The 19699-nt window shown below is 41.0% G+C and overlaps 1 protein-coding gene across 2 annotated transcripts in view; it reads left to right on the top strand.

Moving 5' to 3' along the window:
* The window catches only part of furinb (furin (paired basic amino acid cleaving enzyme) b), a 76897-nt gene that overhangs the window by 2126 nt on the left and 55072 nt on the right, over positions 1-19699 (top strand). For both annotated transcript variants that reach the window (XM_083974329.1, XM_083974330.1), the window contains exon 2: positions 5424-5704. In XM_083974329.1, coding sequence (XP_083830455.1) covers positions 5528-5704 — 177 coding nt within the window. In that variant the 5' untranslated portion in view covers positions 5424-5527. The remainder of the gene's footprint in view (positions 1-5423; positions 5705-19699) is intronic.

Below are 19699 nucleotides of genomic sequence, written 5' to 3'. Positions count from 1 at the left end.
GGGCAACGCAGAGCACCTGGTGGGTGTTGATTTGGCTGGTGGGCAGCCTAAAATAGAACTGGAGTTCTGCATATGGTCCGTCACAGCCTCTCATGTTTGTCATTACTAGTGGAAAAGCAGGTCTGTTATTCCATCAAATTATCCTTACATGTATCAAATCTTTCTTTCCATCAAGTGCAATAGGAAACTAACCGAATGCACATGCTGTTTGTCAGATCGGATGTGGTCATGTAACCACAGGATTCAGCTGCTGTTTATGAAGCAATTGCTCTGGAGCAGCGGCATATCTATAAGTGTTTTCCAGATCATACACATTTTCCCGATGGGTAGGAAGATCAAACTGGCAACTTTTCTGGCATAAAGCCCATTTCTCTTGCTCAGAGTCTTGTCTTATGTTTCTGTGTTTTACAATAGGTAAATGTAGAACAAGGCAATTATATATATATATAAAATCAATATCAAAGTGTTTGATTTAGTGTCTTCCACATTAATAATGTGGTGACATCAATATCAGCAGTGGAAATGTGGGCCAGGGAGATAGAGTCATTTATTAATTATTTCACTGATCTACAGCTGACTGATATGGGACTTTTGAAGCCAACACTGATATGGATATTTGAAACTGGTAAAAGAAATAATGATATCTTGAACTCTTTGGCAGGGAGCCTTTAAACCTGCTTATTTAAAGAGTTGTGATAGGTATCTACTTAGGCCAGATATTTTTACAGCTGAACAATGAGCTTTGTAATCGGAGGTGGCAAGACCAGGAAATACAGTATTACACATACTGATAACGAAGAGTTACTGTCAAAACTGCTATGAACAACTGTAAATTAAAGCAGAAGTAAGTGATATATTTGTGTTAATATAAGTCTTAAATAGTTCCGACAGCAATCACTTACATAGAGTCTTTGGACCGAAACACGGGTCTGTCAGTCACTCTGCTCTGCTCTGAGCCGAGGAGAAAACTTTTATCGTATCCTACAGTTTTTATCCAATGAGGAGAGAGAACGGCATGCAGGGCTGTGTGTGCAGCCAAGGGACGCCGTGAATGTGGTGACGTAGGGACGAGGACTGTTATGGTGCGTTCAAGGAAACTCGTAACTCGTGTTTTTCCGACCTGTGAAGTCATACCAGTTCAATCTGGTACGAGTTCACGGGTCGGAAGTTACGAGTGGCCGTTATAGTGACTTTCACAGGTAAAACAGGTCGGAAAAACACGAGTGGGTTGCCTGAAACGCTACAAAGTCGTAAGTTGTGACTTGAAGCTGTAATTTACGGTTTCAAAAGCCTACCTGGAACGCAGCATTAGCCAAAACGACCGGATCGCTTACTTCTGCTTTAAAGTAAGTCCGCATAATACTAATTCAGAAAAATGTGCTGCAGTTGGTAAGCAATTTTAGCACCATTCAGCACTGCCATTCATGTTCACCTGTAATGAGCCAGTATCCAATCCCAATATTATGCCTCCTGCTTGTGTGCCTGTAACTTTCAATCGGTGTTGTAGACCACAGTATCATATTGTAACTGTTGTGCAGCCTTTACGTTCAGCAAAACACATATAACATAATATAATTGATATCGGCAGAATACTGATGCAGTATTAATACCACCACATTAATATTTGTGTGTGAAAATTCCCCCCAGATCTTTCTAGACCTTGCTTGCATAATAATCCTTTCAGTTCGGCTCATGACACGTCGGAAAAGCTGCAAGTCTGTAGAATATCTAGCAGTGAAGAGATTGTTGCCTAAAGGCCTAATGATGATATCGGAGCAATAATGAAGGCGCAGAGATGATGCATTGCTGATCCATCTTCCCCTCTGCTCAGAGTAGTGGGGCGTCAAAAGACAGGAATCGCTCTATGGTTAGTTTGTACAGCACAGTGCTGTTGTGTCGGCCACTGAGCAGCTTCAATGGAGCGGTTCGGGGTAAAGTCCAGTCCACAAGGGCACCCTGATTGTTCTAACCCAATGTTATCATAGGGGAAACCTGTTGTTGCTGCTGCTGTTGTGTTCCACAGCTGAGTTTAAAAAACTACTGATACTGAACTACAATTGGAGATCTTGAAACAGAACATCCTGAATAAATCATTTTGAGAAGCCTTGTTATTTTAGCATATGACAGGTCACTTATCCACCCCTGCATTTCCGCTGGCTCCCTCACACAAGTGTGTTGCTAATCTCCAAATCGGTTATGCAACTGACTTTCTATTTTCATTGTAGTTTATATCCTAAAGTCTTAAGTTATCCTGTGGTTTGAAGGTCGAAGTTTCATCTCAGCTTCTGGCCTTTGATGTATAATGTAAGAGTAAGCAGTCTGTTAACTCTTCTCCAGGTTGTGTTTTGAAAGAGGGTGTTTTGGGCGTTGTGTCATTATGTACTTTATTTTTTTTCCGCAATGCTGCATGTGGGGGGGGGGATAGGGAGGGATACCCCCACCACTCTCTCCATCTGTTCTCTCAGCCATGTCAGTGACGGCAGACCCCCTGCTCCCTTCGTTTTATTTTTTATTTTTTTTGACTCCAGCATAGCATCTAATGAGCTCGGAAGAATTGCTCCACAGGAAGAGTGACAGCCCTTGGTCATGTTTCCACCACCTCTCCCGCTGCGCTCGAATCACACCCACTCCTAAATGTATCTGTGAAAGCACAGATATATTCACTGAGCTTCTCCTCTTTGAATAGTCTTGATACGCCTAACTCACCAGAATCGTTTGGGCAAATGAAAGGCTGGGGCATCCTCCCAGTTGGTAACGAGTTGTCAGATTTTTCTCTCCGAAAAAACAAAAAGGATTTTAGTGAGAACTAAAGGTATAAACAAGCTCCCCTGCTAACTAGTCAACTTGTTACACCTCAGGTTGCCCACTGCCAATAGACAGTCATTCAGTTAGAGTTGGCAGATTTAATTTTCCTCAAGAAAGGGCCAATCATTTGACAGGACTCAAACACACTGTGGAAAATCAAAATTGATGCCCTGAGTAAAACTGGAGCTTTGTAAAGGATTTTTAATGAATAGGCCAAAATCCTTAAGCAACTGTGACAATTCTTAGTACAAAGGCTAAGATGCTCCCAGTCCTTTTGTAATTTCGTAAGCTAAGATCACAAGATATACTGAAGGCCACATGTCATCATATCCCCACACTCTTTCCTAGTATGACTAGACTGTCTGTGCCTTTTTTATGGCTTTCAACAATAACTAGGGGCCGTCATTGCTCCCAGACTGCTTTTAGACACTTCCACCTACCTGCCAAAATCATCACCACTTAATTGCAATGCGCTGTAAAAGAGCATTCTTTTTTTCTCTTTCACCTGTAATGCCTGTGAACAGTCTGTACACTCAGCCACTGTCAGTGGAGCAGTCTGCTCCACGGCAGTTTTGCCTTAGCCTGCACAAATCTCATTGTTTTTCCGTTAACAAGACTCTTAAGGTCTAAATCCCCATAGCAGCCCCTAAAGCCTGCAATCTTCATTACACCTCACAATTTGAGACTGTTTGACAGAATGAACTTCACACTGATGATTTTGCTGTTCTCAGAGCCTTAAGGGATTGGTGATAAAATATTCATTCGTCTTGAGGATTGGCTATAAAGGAAAGACCACATGATTGTCAGAATCTAAAGGGTTAATCTCCTTTGGAGCCTGTATACTGCTGAGCAAAGATAACAACAATCTGCTTACAAGATCATAAGACGTGAGCACAATTGACAGTATGATGCAAGATCGGGGCAAGAGACAATATCACTGAGTGCTCAAAACAAATGTAACATCTTTTAGGCAGCGTGAGTCTGCTCAGTTTCATTGCAGTTTTCCCAGTGGAACAGATATAGTCAGGCCTGAACTTTGACCTGCTAATGGTGGAGGTGGAAAGGGCAGGTGGTCGCCATAACATCATGCGTCATGCTGTGGGGGCCATTTATATTCAGGCTTTGATACTGAAGTTGACAGTTTGACCCGAGAGGAAGGCTCGACTTGATCCGGCAATTATTTTTTGATATTTCTTGTAAGGGTACACATTTTGGCTCGGTTGTAGTAGTAGATGAAATATGCTGGAGAATCACCAAATCTATATTGAACTGGACACCTATGGGAGAGTATAGATGTTTTTACACTTCCATCCATCAGAGTTGGAGTCTTTGCCAAGGCACATTGATTGTAGCAGCTTGTAGAGGCCCAACACCTTACAGAGGCACTTTTTTGTCACCATCTGTGGACAGTAGCTGTCAAAATGTATTATCTGAACTAAAGTGTTGGACAGACAGACAGACTGATGAACTAACAAAAGAAAAAAAAATACAGACTAGAATATTGGAGTGGGAATAAAAACCAGTCCATGTGTTCAGCAGTTTTCTTCCAGCCTACTGCTCTTTCACTACCTGCTAAGAGGGTTTATATTGGATTTCTTAGAGAATTTTAAAACTTCCTAGAAAAACCTGGGAAAAGTCACTAGTGAGCACAACAGATTTAATATGTTCAATTCACAGTGGCTTAGGCTGAGCAACTGCAGAAGCTCCAATTTCTTTCTGCATCAGTTAGTGGCGTACCAGGGATTGACTCTCTGAATGGGACCACAAGGCCACGTTGGTGGGATCAGCAGTAAGAACGGACAGGCGTTTAAACCAGCATCACCTCCCTCTTCTTCATCTTTCCGAGGATGAACTGATATACTTCGCAAAATTCCATCCACACCTTATCATCTTTCTTTTCACTCAGACGGTTAACTTAACCACAAAGCTTTCCTTTTTACGAGTGACTTACAGGCTCCTTCCCCGCAGCTCAAAGAGGTACAAATGAATGGCCTGCAGAAAGTCCTAGTCTGAAAATCTTTTTTGTTTGAACATCCTTTTAAATAATGTTCCTTTTTATCGCGCTTGTTATTTTACCATCCAATTAAAATATGTTCAACAGTACTTTTTCATACCTAATAAGCGGGTGAATTTACAATTTGCAAAAGTGTTCTAAAAATTCAGAGCAGTTTCCGAGTGAGATTTTAAATGCCCTCTCCGTAACCACCTCGTCTTTTCGTTGCAACACCTGAATGTCTACTGGTTTTTTTGAAACCCATCCTGTAGCTATTGCAGCCCTGTATGCCTACTGTATATTATTATCATGCATTACCATTTCCGGGGCTGAAAAAGACAACAGAGCATTGCGAAACAATTCTGTTTTCGGCAGAGCCCTTGTCTGTTTTCACCTAATATTTATACTTTGCAATTTATGAAGATGTGTGTATTTTTGTTTTGTTGGGAGTTTGACAGTGAGTTAAGTGTGATGCATGATATGGTCTGTGGGTGTGTTGTTTATTTTTGCCGCAGTTTGGGGTTTGTTTTCCGAATGGTATTAGCGGTATAATTCAGACCCAAGAGTGACCCAGTTTAGAAGGCCATGTTTGTGTTGATAGCTGGCTCTGTCCTCTCATCTCTAGGCCACTGTTCTACTTTGCTGCTGTAAGGTGGAGCAGCCCCGCTCTGCCTGGGAAGCAGTAACAGCCGAACGGATAGACTCGCCCTGTGAAGTCTCCTCCTTTTCATGGATGCCAAGGCGGCCCTGCTGCACTTATGGACAGTCCTTGTCCTCCTCACAGCTGAACTGAAGTGGATTGATGCTGCAGAGGTCTACACCAACACCTGGGCCGTCCAGATCAATGGGGGGGCAGAGGAGGCTGACCGCATCGCCACAGAACATGGTTTTATCAATCTCGGCAATGTAAGTTCATTTTCAAAGTATACTGTACGTGTGTGTCTGCAGAAGCCTCTTCCATATTCATTAACCACATACCGCTTCTTGCGAGACTGGATCCGTATACAGCTACGTCTCGTAGGTGAACATCAGTGTTGTGCATCAAAGGCAAGCATCAGAGAGCTTGACATGAAACCTCCAGGCCATTGTTTTCCTTCAACACATTGGAAAAGTGTGACCTCCTCCATTTTCTTGAAGCTTAAGTGGGGCGTGCATCACAACACTGGCAGACGGTTGTTGTGTTTGCCGAGTTGTGTTAGAAATAGACAGGAATAATAGGGCTATTTCAGGGTCCAAAGAAAGGTTGTTATATTTAATTATGGTAGAGGTAGTTAAATTTTTATTGCAAACACTTCTGCTTTTGTTTTTGGGATCACCAAATCATGTTAATTAATTGAGCTGTTGCGTTGCACATTTTGCTGACAGGGTCAAGAAAAACAGTTGTTATGAGAGTTGAAAAAAGGGGAGTCGGGGGAGGCGAGGCAGTAGTAACTTACTATTCTTTCAGAGTTATGTTAAGAGTCCCTTGAATATCAAAATACTTCCAAGAATAAGCTTCCCCATATTTGTGCTCAGCTGTTGACAGTGAGTAGCTATTTGGTCCCTTCTTCCCCTGTTGCTGCACTTGAGACTTAAACTTCATTTGCATTTGTCTTTTGTGGAGCTGCCTGAGTGCTGCACACGCCAGTGAACAGCCTTCTGGATTACTTCTTAGGAATATGCGGAGGAGGTTCTGCATATTCCCGCCCCACTTCTCCTCACCTTAAATAAAGAGGATTTTCCAAGGGAGAGGTTTGCAAAATTAATTCAGGCTTATCTTTGCTTTCTTTATTTTGTCAAAGATAAAGCTTTGTCTGGAGTGGCGAGCCAGATGTTGCTCGTCCCCTTATTATCACAGTGAGCTGTTGTCACATGGGTTTATACTACAATCTGGTCTAGATTAGATGCACGTCGTCGTCATTATTAGATGTTCTTCATCACCCAGCCCGTTCTGTCATGTGACTTAACGCTGAGCTTACATTTCACTGGGCTCTACATTTTGTTTGAATCTGGGTTCATTTAATATTGATCTGGACGGCTGTAATTGTTTCAAGAGTCTAAAACTATTGTACTGTGGACTGAAAGAAAGCTTACATTAGGTATAATGGACCCATAACAGAATTTTACTCTTAATTGCTTCTGTGAATTCTAGATAGAGAATCAATCACTAGACTTAGTGAATTGGGCAAAATGAAATATTCAATATTCTGCTCACAGAACACATACATATTGTAGACAATCACTATAGGCTCACAGTGCTATAGAACAAAAAAAAAAGTGTATTTCTCCACAAAAGAGGCAATTCTTCTTTTTCTCATATTGCCCTTGTTCCCCATGTGATCACCTTACAAAAGAGAAAAAGCTTTATTGCTTTATTTTTCCTGTTTATCTCTCCTTCTCTCACTTCACCCAACCACAAAGGCATTTCCAGCATCTATGCTGCCTATTAAACCACAGGGAGATGTATCGCTTTATGTTTCCCTTCTGTTAATTAGATATTGCGTCAGAGGAACAGAGCTGGCAAAAGGCACAGGGCAGTGTGCTGTGAGATGGCTGTCTGTTACCGAATCTCTGATGCCATATGGCAGCTTGTTATTTTAGTGCATTTGACATTAAGCCACTCAGGTAGCAGCATAGCCCCATTTCACACAACGGGCCCTAAAGATAACCCACACACCTTAACCCTGGCCAACAAATGTTTCTGTTCTGGGTTGCATGACACGCAACGTATAGCTGTCAAATAGGGGCGCACATGTTTAACCGTTTAACCGTTAACTAATAACAAGTACTTTGACCGATTAATACTATCGGGCAAGTACAGACTTGCACGTGCCTTCAGTCATATTTCGCAGCAAAAAGTTACACAGGAGGACTTACACTATGTTACACAGGAGGACTTACACTATGTGCCAGTTATGCAGTGCAGTCCCCGTGAAGGAAGGTCAGACAACAAATGTAGCCTACAGACATAGATGTGCATCACCTGTAACAACGGTGCTGCAACAAAACAAAGAAAAAAAGCACTTTTTAGCTGTGAAAACAGTTCTATATTGGATGATCTAGCTGCCGTCTGAGCGTGATCTGAGCCAGAGCACAGTGGATGTGGAGCTGCTCAGCTGTTGCAGCGCAAAGAAAAAAAAGCGTTTTAACCTTATTGGTTAAAAAAAATGAAAATGTGCATCCCTACTGTCAATAAGTCTCCTTTATGATTTTTTTTTTAGGAGCTCAGAGCTTGTTTTTGCTGAGAGGCAAACATGGGCATTTATGGCCACAAATTCAGAGAAGGAGAGAAGGTGAAGATGTATAATAAAGGAGCCTGAGATAGGGGAAAGAGATAATTGACACTATCCCAGTGGGACAGTAAGAGAAGAAAATACATGCTAAAGGGAGGTAGCTAATGGAGTATGGTTATTACAGAAAGAAAAGCATGAGTCTTGGATGACTGAAAGGATGAAATTCAGTATCATCGAGTCTGTGCAATAAGATTTTGTGGGAGTAAATCTTCAGTCATTGTTTCACAGAGGCACCCAAATAAGTTTTATTTTAGTCTGCCGTCCCTGAGTGGGTGCTGTGGAGAGGGATGATCTATTCTCCAGGCTGTGTGCAGTGTCTCCGATGCTCCAACTGAAGAGTGACGGGTTATGTGAGGCGTGTGAGCAGGGCAAGGCTTCGTAGGGCTGGGGGGCTTAGAAGGGAAACAGCTTAGTCATTTTTTCCATCATCCTTAATGGTTGTTGTACAGGGCACTTGAAGAGAACAAGGAGGTTGATGTATAATCAGGAGGTAATGGGATTTTTATCACTAATGTGATTACAGGATCATCACGTAACTGATTATTTGTTCGCTGCAGTGTTCAGAGATGCCTTATTGTCGGGGCTCGTCTGTACGTATTTGCGCATTCACTCATTATGCCTCAGTTAGATTTTCCCTGAGTGGGTGTGAGGGGAAGAAGCCATGCTGGTGCGCGTGTGTGTGCGCGCACGCGTTTGTGTTCAACACTGGGGGTTTAGGTGTAAATGTCATCAAGACTTCCTAGCGTGCATCGGCATTTTACAAGTTGACACAGAGCGTTAAATCTGTTTCTCTGTAATGTGTTCAATACTGTTTTTTTTCAATAATGCCTTTGTGTCTGTGTGGGTGTTGCAGACCAGGGTTTAGAGCTAAATGTCATGTTGTGTTCTTGGTGAGCCGAGTCACAATCATTGTTTTTATGTTTTTATGAGGATGGGCATGCTGTGTGGGCGTTGACAGACTGAGTCGCCCCACTCTGTGGAGTAGACGTCTAATGCCAGAGCCTTTCTCTCTCTTTACAAGCCGACTTCGTCTCTTTGTCTTTCTATCCCTCTCTCTCTACATCTCTCCATCAGGGTCTCTCTCTCTCTCTCTCTCCCTGTTTACAGGTAATTTACTCCAAGCACGGCTGTAGTGTAATCTGGAATAAACAACTTGTAGGATTTATACAAACCCTCTGCCTCATCTGCTTTGCAAGCTTTAGCCTCTTTAGAAAGTAATACAGGAAAAGAACTCTCCACTGGCTCCTGTGTTGCAGACGCGACAGGTCATTAAAATATTTGCCGGCACCCACCTTGTGTCAGGTGATTGTATTATAATAGAACTCAAAATCAAATGTTCCTGTTGCAATTTTTTAGTTTTTCAGAGCGCTGTTTCTTACCACCACAATCTGGAATACACACAAACACATTCCTGCTCTGTGCTAGGTGGAATGTAATGCGCTCTGAGGCCTTTGTCCATTACTCTGTGCACAATCCACTGCCAATTGTGATGCGCCAGCACACTGGCCGGCTCTCTGTCGCTGGCTCTCTTTCCTCTTCTCTTTCTCAATTCAGTTTAATTCAAATGAGCTGAATTGGCACGAAATGGAACAAAATAAATACAACGAAATTCATCTCACTCTCACACACTCTTTCTTTCTATCTGGTCGACCGGCTGTGTGAGGTGGTCACACATCAGGACTGAGGCGATGTTGTATTTGCTTAAGAAATGTTCATGACGCTCTTAAAAACATATAAAAGCAGTTTTCTCTGTGGGTGAGGAGAGTTTGATTACCGGTATTTTTTATTCGAATGTGATTTGCACAGAGAGCTCTGACAGATAGGCTGATTATATGAGACAGCATCAATGCTTTTATCTTGCTTTCATTTGCCTTGAGTGCAATTGAGATGTGTGTGCGTGTGTGTTTGGCTAGCCAATGTTTCTGTCCTCATTTTAATGTAATAGTTTATTAAATGGAACATCAAAAGTATCTCTCCCGGTTTCTTTGTCTCAGTGTCTGCCAGTTGTTTTCTCTCTAGCGCATACCTGTTCCGAGATTGTCACAACCCCACATTTTCACTTATAAAGCCCTTACTACACCGTTCTGCGGCATACAGTCTGGCAATGCCTGCACCTGCGGTATTTGCTGTCTTCTATTTCCCCCAGGACTTTGAAGGGAAAATAAGGAGTGCCTCTGTGAATAAAAGCTGTGAAGTTTTGCCGTTGGCATTAACGAATCTCAGTAGAACGCGTCTATGGAGCTGCTAATATATTATAGTGGTACCCAGAGATTGTTATAAGAAAGAGCAAAATTCTATCTCAGCAGAATCGAGAATCGAGACACTGTTGTCTCTCAAGTCATTTTCAGAATGACTTTTTCTTTTGTGCTATTTTTAATAGGTGATAATTTTGGTCACTGGAATAATTACTCACTTTAGAGGAGAGAAAATGACCTGCTTTTTTTCATCATGCAGAAGTGATTATTCACAGACTGTCTGGTCCTCACTGTAAACAAGGTTTCATATTGACATTTAAATTGACTGAGTAAGCATGGAGCTCAAGCCAGTTAAAACAAATGGTGGGCATCCTTTAACTTATGTCACTGCTGCCACCAAAATAGATTTTATGACAAATATAACAAAAGTGTGGAAAACTGTTAAAGAGGCCTTGGACAAAGAAGAATATTATTAGTAATAGGAGCTTAGTTTGGTGTTTCATAGCAAACCAGTATTACGGGATATAGACTTCACTTTATATGATCTCTGATATAGTGCAAGCAAAATTGTATAACATGTGGTATCAGTCTTCTTCTTAGTGTGTTTATATTTTCAGCTTGTTGGGTTATACTGTTAGTTTGTTGATCATTATTAATTCAAAAAATTAATATTCATATAGATTGATTGACAAACATTGCCCCAATTTAATTCTGCTCTCACAGCACCACTTCCTCCTCAACATCATTAAGCTTGCATGAAATGAGTTTCCAAAACTTCACAAATTTCAAGAGGGCTCCACATCCCCCTTTTTACTTATAAATCAACATCTTTTTGTTGTTGTTGTTGTTTATCTCATTTCTTCTTGCCCTCTTTCCCTCTCTGTTTTTCCACAGTCCAACTCACTGAGATCCTCCTCTTGCATGTAACATAACACAGTAACTATAAATCATGCAGAAAGCAGCATTGATGAAGCTTACACTAAATGCTCATGTTATAAAATTACATTTTGTTGTTATACAGTTGAAAACAGATACTATTCATTGTGAATCAGTCATTTCTTGTCCAAAATGTTTAGTACATATACCTGGCCAATACAACAGTATCACTTGCATAATTAATGCTATCACACAACTGAATCCTTGAAATCCAAGTGTGGGGTGAATGGACGTTTTTTTCAAAACCTAAGAAAGAAAGAAAGAAATAAAGAAGCCTGGCTGTAGAGGCCCTGATGGTAAATCAGAAGTGCATGAATGTACTGTAGATATTTAAAAACAGCCTGATGCTGCTGGGTGCTTGTTCTGAAGTCAAAGACTTTGAATGAGTGGATTTGAAAGAGTGATCAGAGATTCAATTCAGGTCAGTAAAGTGTCAAAACTTACAGGACAGTCCAGGCTCTTCACCTTAGCTTTCGTACTACAATATTATTGTAGTACGAAAGCCAACACTTTCCACATTAAGCAAGCACTTGGTGAAAGTGTTCTTACCAAGATGAAAGTGAACTGAGTGGGACTCAGGTGAGTGACCGTCTGGTCGACAAGAGAAATGAGGCAGAGAGGAGAGGGAACTCACCATAAATTGACATAATTTATCTTTTAGATCTATTTTTAGTGGAAATGGTGGCTGGATGACTCAAAGACCAGACAGTATAGATCAATTTATCTTTTACATTACACATTTTAGTACATGCTAATATAGCTGCTGCTGACAATTCACAAATCTTTCATTATTTTCTTGGCATGTCACTTTGTTTTTGTGATGGTTAGCTATCTTAGGGTTTGGTGCAACCTTCTGCTCCTGCTCACCGTCTCACAGCCATTCTCTAAAGCCATTGTGGCTGTCTGCCTGCTGGCACACTGATCTACAGGCTGTTCTGGCATTAGGTTGCCATGGAGAAAATTGCCAGCATATTATTTCCAGCAGATTGACTCCTGTGTTGAAAAGAGAAAGGGGGGGGCTCTTGCCAATAGAATACCATGCATTGTTCTAGATGCTATTTGTGCTTAATTATGAAATTTAAATGAGATGCTTGACAAAATCAAAGCTTCTTTTCATATGCTCGTCTTCTTGTGTTTACTTTGAACTTTCTCTCTCGAATTTTGAGTCAATCATCATTCAGTACTGTAAGTTGTTAAATCTGCAAGTACATAGTCTGTTTCTTTTCTTTTGTTGTGGGTATTTAGGGCTTTCTATATCTGCATCTCTCTCCCGCTACAGTAATATCCTCTGAAATCCACAGGGATTTTTGCTTTGCAATCTTCTCATTTCCCTTTGGTTTCTATTTGCCATTTTTACCTCTTATCGTCTTTAATCTCTTCCTTTCTTAGAACTTCCAATATTTGCAGTGCCGGTCTTGTTTGCAGGTCCGGTCTCCAGTCGGTCTGACTTCTTCATCTGCTTCATCGTCTTCTCTCCCTGTGCTCTCTCTCTCTCTCTCTCTCTCTTCTCTTTCAGTTGTCCTCTCCTTCCTTTCTTCATTCTCCAGCTCCCCACTTTATTTCAGTGTTTACTGATCTGAGTGAAGTGCACCTCCTCGTCCCAGAGCTGTCTCTCATTTAAATGCACCACTTCATTACATAGAGCCTGCAGCCACAGACCTTTTAGCTGTTTCCAAAAACGTCTCCTAGAAATGGGTTGGTACTGTGCCAGAGATCTGCAGAAATCATTACTCAAAAGGTACTCAAAACTACTGTTTTATAACTGAAGAATCTTTGACCTATAAAGCCGTGACTCTGAGCGTACCTGCTGCAATCTGCTCATTGGCGACATGTTCGAGGTGTCAGCTTTTGAACTGGAAGAGAGGCGGGGTGAGAAAGAGCACTGTTGTTTTAGTGGAAATGGTGGCTGGATGACTCAAAGACCAGACAGTATAGATCAATTGTGTTGAAAAGGCTAGAGTCTATCAGACTGCTCTCTGTTCCTCTGAGATATGGAACCAGCCATGCGTGTGCATTGTCTGCCTTCATTCAAGTCTCTTTTCTTCAGAGGCCTTTTTTTTTTTTTTTTTTTTTTTAAAGGACTACTCACATTTATAATCTACCCATTATTGACTTGGGATGGCTCAGAGTAAATTGAAGATGGAACTTTTTGTAAGGCACATTGACTTTTGCTCACAGGGAAGAATGTAGCAACAATTAGATTCAGCTCCGGTTTCAGCCACAACACTCTGTTGTGTCTTCGGCTACAGCTCTTCACTGCAACACGTGTGTTGAGTTTTATGGCATGATTCAATGTAAACAACATACCAGGGACTTAAAGCAGTGACTGTTGAGGGGACAGCATGATGTGATGAATTAGATTCTATGTGAGTGCTTTCTATTGTTGCAGCCCAAATGTGTAGAAACTAAGAGAGACTAGTTCGTCATACCTTGTTATAGAATATATTTACACTGTTATTTCATGTATGTTCAATTCATGGATTATGTGTGTATTCAGTTAAGATGTTTTAAGATTTTACAGATTATTCCAGTTTAGACGTGTCAGCACAAAGTGTTGAACTGAACTCACCACCCTCTCCTGTGCTGCGTCGATAAAACTCTGGCGCTGTCCATGGTGCTGAAGTAACAGACGGATTTATACCAACGTCTGATTTTAAATTGCCCTCTAAAGCAAATAACACAAGCCATTAGGGTAATTTAAAGAAACATATTGTTGCAATATTCGGACAGAGTGACATCAGTTTTCTGAAGAAGGGAATAAAGTGTCATTCTTTACATTACAATTGATTCAGCCCTCGACTGTGAATCACAGAATATTTTTCATGATCCGTGTGAGTCATGTACAAGGATCCTGCAGGCTACTGCTGATCTTTGTATGCTTCAGATATACCACTGAAGAATATCTCTTCCTGCCTATGATTTCATCACTGATTTATTCAGTTGAGAGACAGTGCTAATGCTAATGTAATGCAGTTCTGCAGAAAGAGCCTGATAACAAGCAGCAATTTATTAGTGCTCACAATCCTTGTGACTGTGTCAGACTGGTGTTGAATTTATCTGTAATTCTGGAGGATTGGAATTGCATTGTTGATTTTAGCCAGTAATGTATGACAGGGGATGATCTTCAACATTTGTGCTGAAAACTCATTACATTATTGAAAATGCTCATTTCAAGTTTTAGAACAGTACCACCTGATGCAAAGCATTTTGATTACATTAGGACACACAGGTTATTTATTTCTAATCCTTGTTTGTCCTTTTTGGTTCTCTTCAATCACTGCTCCTGAGGGACGTTTGTGGTTGAGCAGAGCTGCACATATGTTATGTGAGCAGACTATCAAAGGTGTAGATCAGATGTAATATATATGTGTGTGTGTGTGTGTGTGTGTGTTCGGGACCTGTGTTTGACATTATTCATACAAATCGGTCGCTGTTGCACATTTGTACTCAGAGCATATATAACTGTCAGGGTGTTACCCTGTGCGTGCAGCACTCATGTGTACAGAATGATTTGTGTATCAGTCAACAACGGCACAGCACCAGTTTAAAAGTAGGCTGCATGACACGCAGTCAGATATGTTTGGGCTGCGGCGGCACAGGCTTGTGAAGCCATCACGTCAGACTGTCTGCAGACATTTACCATATCACAGTGAAACACTTAGAGAGTCTGCCTCTTAGTGAGACTGCCTCTGACATGCTCTGTAGGTGCGTAATGACTCATTCATTGCACCGGTGCGTCAATTATAAATGATGCCAATCCAATTCATTGATCTGCTAAAAGAAATGATCAAATTACTGGAGCTTCAGCAACAATCAATGTCAAACACTTTGGAGTGCAATAATCAAATGAAATGAAAATAGTCACTGCTTCGCCAGGATTGAACAGTGGAAACTGGCACAATTGCCGCTACAGCCACGACTTCTGCCACAGTCAGTGATATAAATGTTAAGGCGACTGGCGCTAATGTCACAGCTACTCCAGCTACTGCTGCCACTGGCACAACTACAAGTGTTATTACCTCCCAGAGGAAAGTCTGTGCTTCATAGTGTTATGGCAATCAAAAAATAAAAACAATTTCTTTAATGTTGGCAACTGTTGTAAAAGAAAAAATCTTTTTATCAGTATTAAAGAAACACTTTTGGTTCATTGTTCATTGTTAAATCAAGCAGTGTTTCTCAAAATAAAAATGAATCACATCAAAAAGGGAAAATAATAATAATCCCTCTGGAGGCGAAATGCCAAGTTGCATAATTAAATCAAATCGCTGTCAAGCCAGCAATCCGCATACTTATTATTCAAGTTTTTTTGCGCATCTATAAAAAGCTTCTCTTTTCTTGCAGCACTATAGCTTAGGACCCCATCCCTTATCCTGCCCACAGGTAAGGGAAAAAAAACAAGCTATGCACAGACCTTGAGTCAGCCTTGGGCTCTTCACACAGGGGAATAACTTCTAAGCATTCTGCATGCCAACAACAGGGACTATTCAAGCAAAGTGGGCAAAGAGCTGTCTTGTCCGTTGCTGCACAATCACTATGACGTATTTTCAGTTAAACTTGTCCTCATGCACTCATCCATGTTTTTTCCCCAGCTGTTAACATTGTACTATCTAATAATATTTCCTGTTCCCTCCTGGTTTTGTGTGATCACTCCAGTTCTTGCTTTGAGAAAATATTATTAGAAATGTAAGATTTGAGGTTATGAATGAAAATAAAAGTGACAAATAAAACAATACAGTTATATGTGAGGGGGAAATCGTTACCCACGGGTGAGAGTGGAAGATCAAAGTAGTGCTCCGCTAGTATTACATTTTGCTGGGAGAAACCTTCCTATAACCCCTTCTCCACTAAAGCCTATAACAGAAAAGAGCATTCAATCTGGAGCCTACAAGTGTACAAACAACAAGTAATTTGACTGTGACTGAGGACTCGAGACAAGTTATTAAGAAGTTATTAGTTTTTTCTGCTGTGTGCCCAGATTCTGTCGTCTGTCATGAAAAGTCTCATATCTCTGGATAACCCGGAATAGAGTATCAATCTTTTATTTCATATTTCATTTTTCAAATTTCATATCCTGTTGTGACGCCACCATAAAGCCTCGGATTTTCCTTGTTATTTTTTCCCCCACATGGAACCAGTCAATTTGGCTTGAATATTTTAAGACCCCATGAAATGTAAAGCAGCTCAGTAGTCAGAGTTAATTTCGATAAAAGGGAGCTACAGGCAGGCGTTCGTCTAGGACTCGTGGTTGAATGTCTGCACTGCGTTTATTACAATGATAGTTTTCTTTAAATTGATTAAAACCCCACGGGCAGAGATGAAATATTGTAGTTAAATACATGTATTACACCCTTGATTTCGGATATTTTTTGTGAGCCCCATACAGCTGTGGATTGAAGCTAGCCGGCTAACACTTTACCAACAAAGAATTTGCACACATATCGCCTTGGAAACCTTTTCGCGACATCAAGCTCCCTAGAGTTCCAGCTCGACTGCAGTGCATCACAGTGCCAAATAAACCATCTATCTTTACAGTCACTTAAGAAGGAAAAGTGGGTTAAGTCGTCATAGACCATTTGAATTATGGATTTCCGTTATGCGTGTTATTTCAGATTTTTGATGCCTGTGATGCTCCACAAGAGACTAGGGCATCAATCAGGAACCAGCATGCCAACTTTTTAATCTTTTTTCTCTGGGTCTTTTCAATGTTAGAGAAGCAAAAATAATCCTTGAACATTGCTTTCTGCCAGGAGCATACAAATGACCTCCCTCCTGTTTTGTGCTTTGTTTCAGGGATTGTGTGGGAAGGAGAAATAATGTATTCATTTTCCATTAATAAGTAAAAGACAAAGCAAGTTAAACTACGATCAACCAGAAACCAAAAATGTCTATGAGGATTTATTACCCCGCACAGCCAGGCCTGAGACTGTTTTTCCTTCCTTATCCTAAAGAAAAGTCTGACAAGCCGATACGATGCAGGGGGGGGGACAAAAAAAAGTTGTGCAGAACTATGTGTGCTTTGTGCTGCTGTAAAAAGTAAAAATATGACCTTTTGAGGAAGGCAGAATGGAGAAGTAAAAGGTCTGTGTGACTGGAGATATCAGGCCCCCCTCTGAAGCGTGACACTTGGTCAATTGCAGGCTGATTCGATTTAGCGAGAGACAAGACAGAGAGTGATAGCGAAATAACAAAGCAGCTGCAGGCCTGGCTCTGTTGGTGATCCGGTTGCTTCTTCCTGGAGTTTTACCGGCATTATTTTTTTTTATCAATGAGTGTTTACAGTGGACAGTGGCAGCTCTGTCACATCATATGTTATTTATTCACAAATTGTGCTACCACCAGCTGTACAGATTAAAATTGCTTTATAAAATGTATGGATTTTTAATTAGAACTTGAAAATTTGTGTAATTAGTGGCCAATGATCTGTGTAGAACCATTAGAGAGTCTTGTATGTACGTATGGGTGGATGGGTTGCGTGGGTGCTCTCTTGCAGCTCCTCACCCAGAGATGCAAGCTGTGTGTAGTAGTTATAATACAGCCAGATCATTCTCTGCTTGAATAATGTAGAAAGAGTGTCTGCCATGTGGAAAGAATACTGTTCACAGCAGAGGATGAATGCAGAATACTTTCACTCCATTTTCACTCCACGCTCTTTAGAATCCTTTTGTGGACGAAGACAAGAGAGCGGCGCCGCATGAGCAATTCTCTCTGAAATTTAAACGATGCAGGGGTTCTCCACATTTTATGCTTTAAAATAAAACTGACATTAAAGAATGGAGCGCTTGACCCTGAACATACCGACGGCTCTTCGTTCAAACGGTGCTTACAACCTTCTGACTCTTAGCCCCTTGATAAGGAGTTTGTCTCTCGGATGCAGTAATTTAAGTTGGGACTGTGGATAAAGGTTTTTCCGTAGGGCTAGTTTATCAAATGTACAACCTCTTGTCTGTACTCGTGAAGCCCGTAGTCCATGATGCCCATCCCTTGTGACTTACTTGTGAGCTTGCTTTCTGCTCTGCACACCAAGCCAACTAAAGCACACCTTCAGTATATTTCTCACCGCTTCCTTAACTCTGATATAAGACGGACAATTTCCACACATTCTGATTAATGCCTTCATCCCAGAGTCTGGACAAGCAAGTTTATTGTACTACTGGATCATGCTGAGGAGTAATGCACCCACTGCTTAAATGCCTTCTTATTAAGAGGTGGGAGTGCCATAAATTTCTAGTGTACATTATACCTTGATAGGAAAGATGACTGCATTATTTATGTCTGCTTTTGTGCACGTTGTTAGCTCATGTAAAGCTACCTCCGATCATGTATCTGCCCTCAATGTGCTGCATTACTCCTGCAATAGAAGCTGCAAGTGAATGTACAGTAGAACTGATGGGGCATTCATATGTAATGTAGGAATATATGTGCATAATGCCACATGAGCTTGGGCAGTGCCAAAAAATCATTATAGCTGGCATAACATAGCAAATGAATTTTGTTGAGAGATGATTATATACAGTTAGGAAGATTCATTTCAAGCACTTCAAAGCTGTTGGGGATGGCCTGTCTGCATTCTGTTAGCAACCCTGTTTTTGTTGCCCAGGTTAGTAGGAGGATTGTGACAAAAAGCAAACAGCGCAGCACGCCAGGCTGTCTTCATCCAGCCTTCAGAATACGTCTGTGTCTCTGTTATGGATGTATGAGAGGAAATTGAAAAACAAAATGAGGTTAAGAAAAATATAATGGTTCCCGGGATGTTAATCTCCTGCTCTGCTTTGCAGAAAGCCTTCCCAGTATGCTCCTGTGTTAAGTGTAATAGAAAAAAAAACAAAAAAATAAATAAAAGGTGCTAGTCATTTGATGTAGCTTAGCAGAATGCCTCAGCCATTTATCATTGTTATGAAGGCTATCATGGGACCTTGCACAAGAGTCCTTTATAATAAGTGTTCTGTTCCCTCATATTTTCAGCGCTGCCACACAGTTGCATACACCCCACACAGATATGAGTGGTAGTTTAGTCCTTGTGTTTCTGTTGCATTCGATTTATACACCCCGCTGTAATATGATATCTTTAACCTCTTAAATCATGGTGAAGAAAATACCGTGGCTGAACTCTGTTTCCCCTTCTCACAAGGAATTTTTCTCTAAGTCATTTTGCAATTGTTTTAGTTCCCTTTCTTCCTTTAAGACCACAGCTGTGCTTCTTTATGAAATTCTTAAAGACTTTAAGTCTCTGAACCTTTGCTTCAGCTGATCACACTGTGTTGTGTTGAGAAGAAATGGCAGTAAATGTCATGCCCTTTGCAGTGTTTTGCCTTCAATAGCTCTATAGTGAAGTTTACCTAGCTTGGCTTAATGCTATGTGAGAAAGCTCTATTTATACATGGTTAATACTTTGACCTCTGTTTCAACAATACTGTCACACGTGATCTTCATATATTGTTGGTGGTAAACAGAAATACAGCAAATCAAACTTATTAAAAGGTGTGATCAGAGTCAGACAG

This window comes from Trachurus trachurus (genome assembly GCF_905171665.1).
Source record: "Trachurus trachurus genome assembly, chromosome: 6".
NCBI classification, from domain to species: domain Eukaryota; kingdom Metazoa; phylum Chordata; class Actinopteri; order Carangiformes; family Carangidae; genus Trachurus; species Trachurus trachurus.
This window is presented reverse-complemented; position numbering and strand designations above follow the sequence as displayed.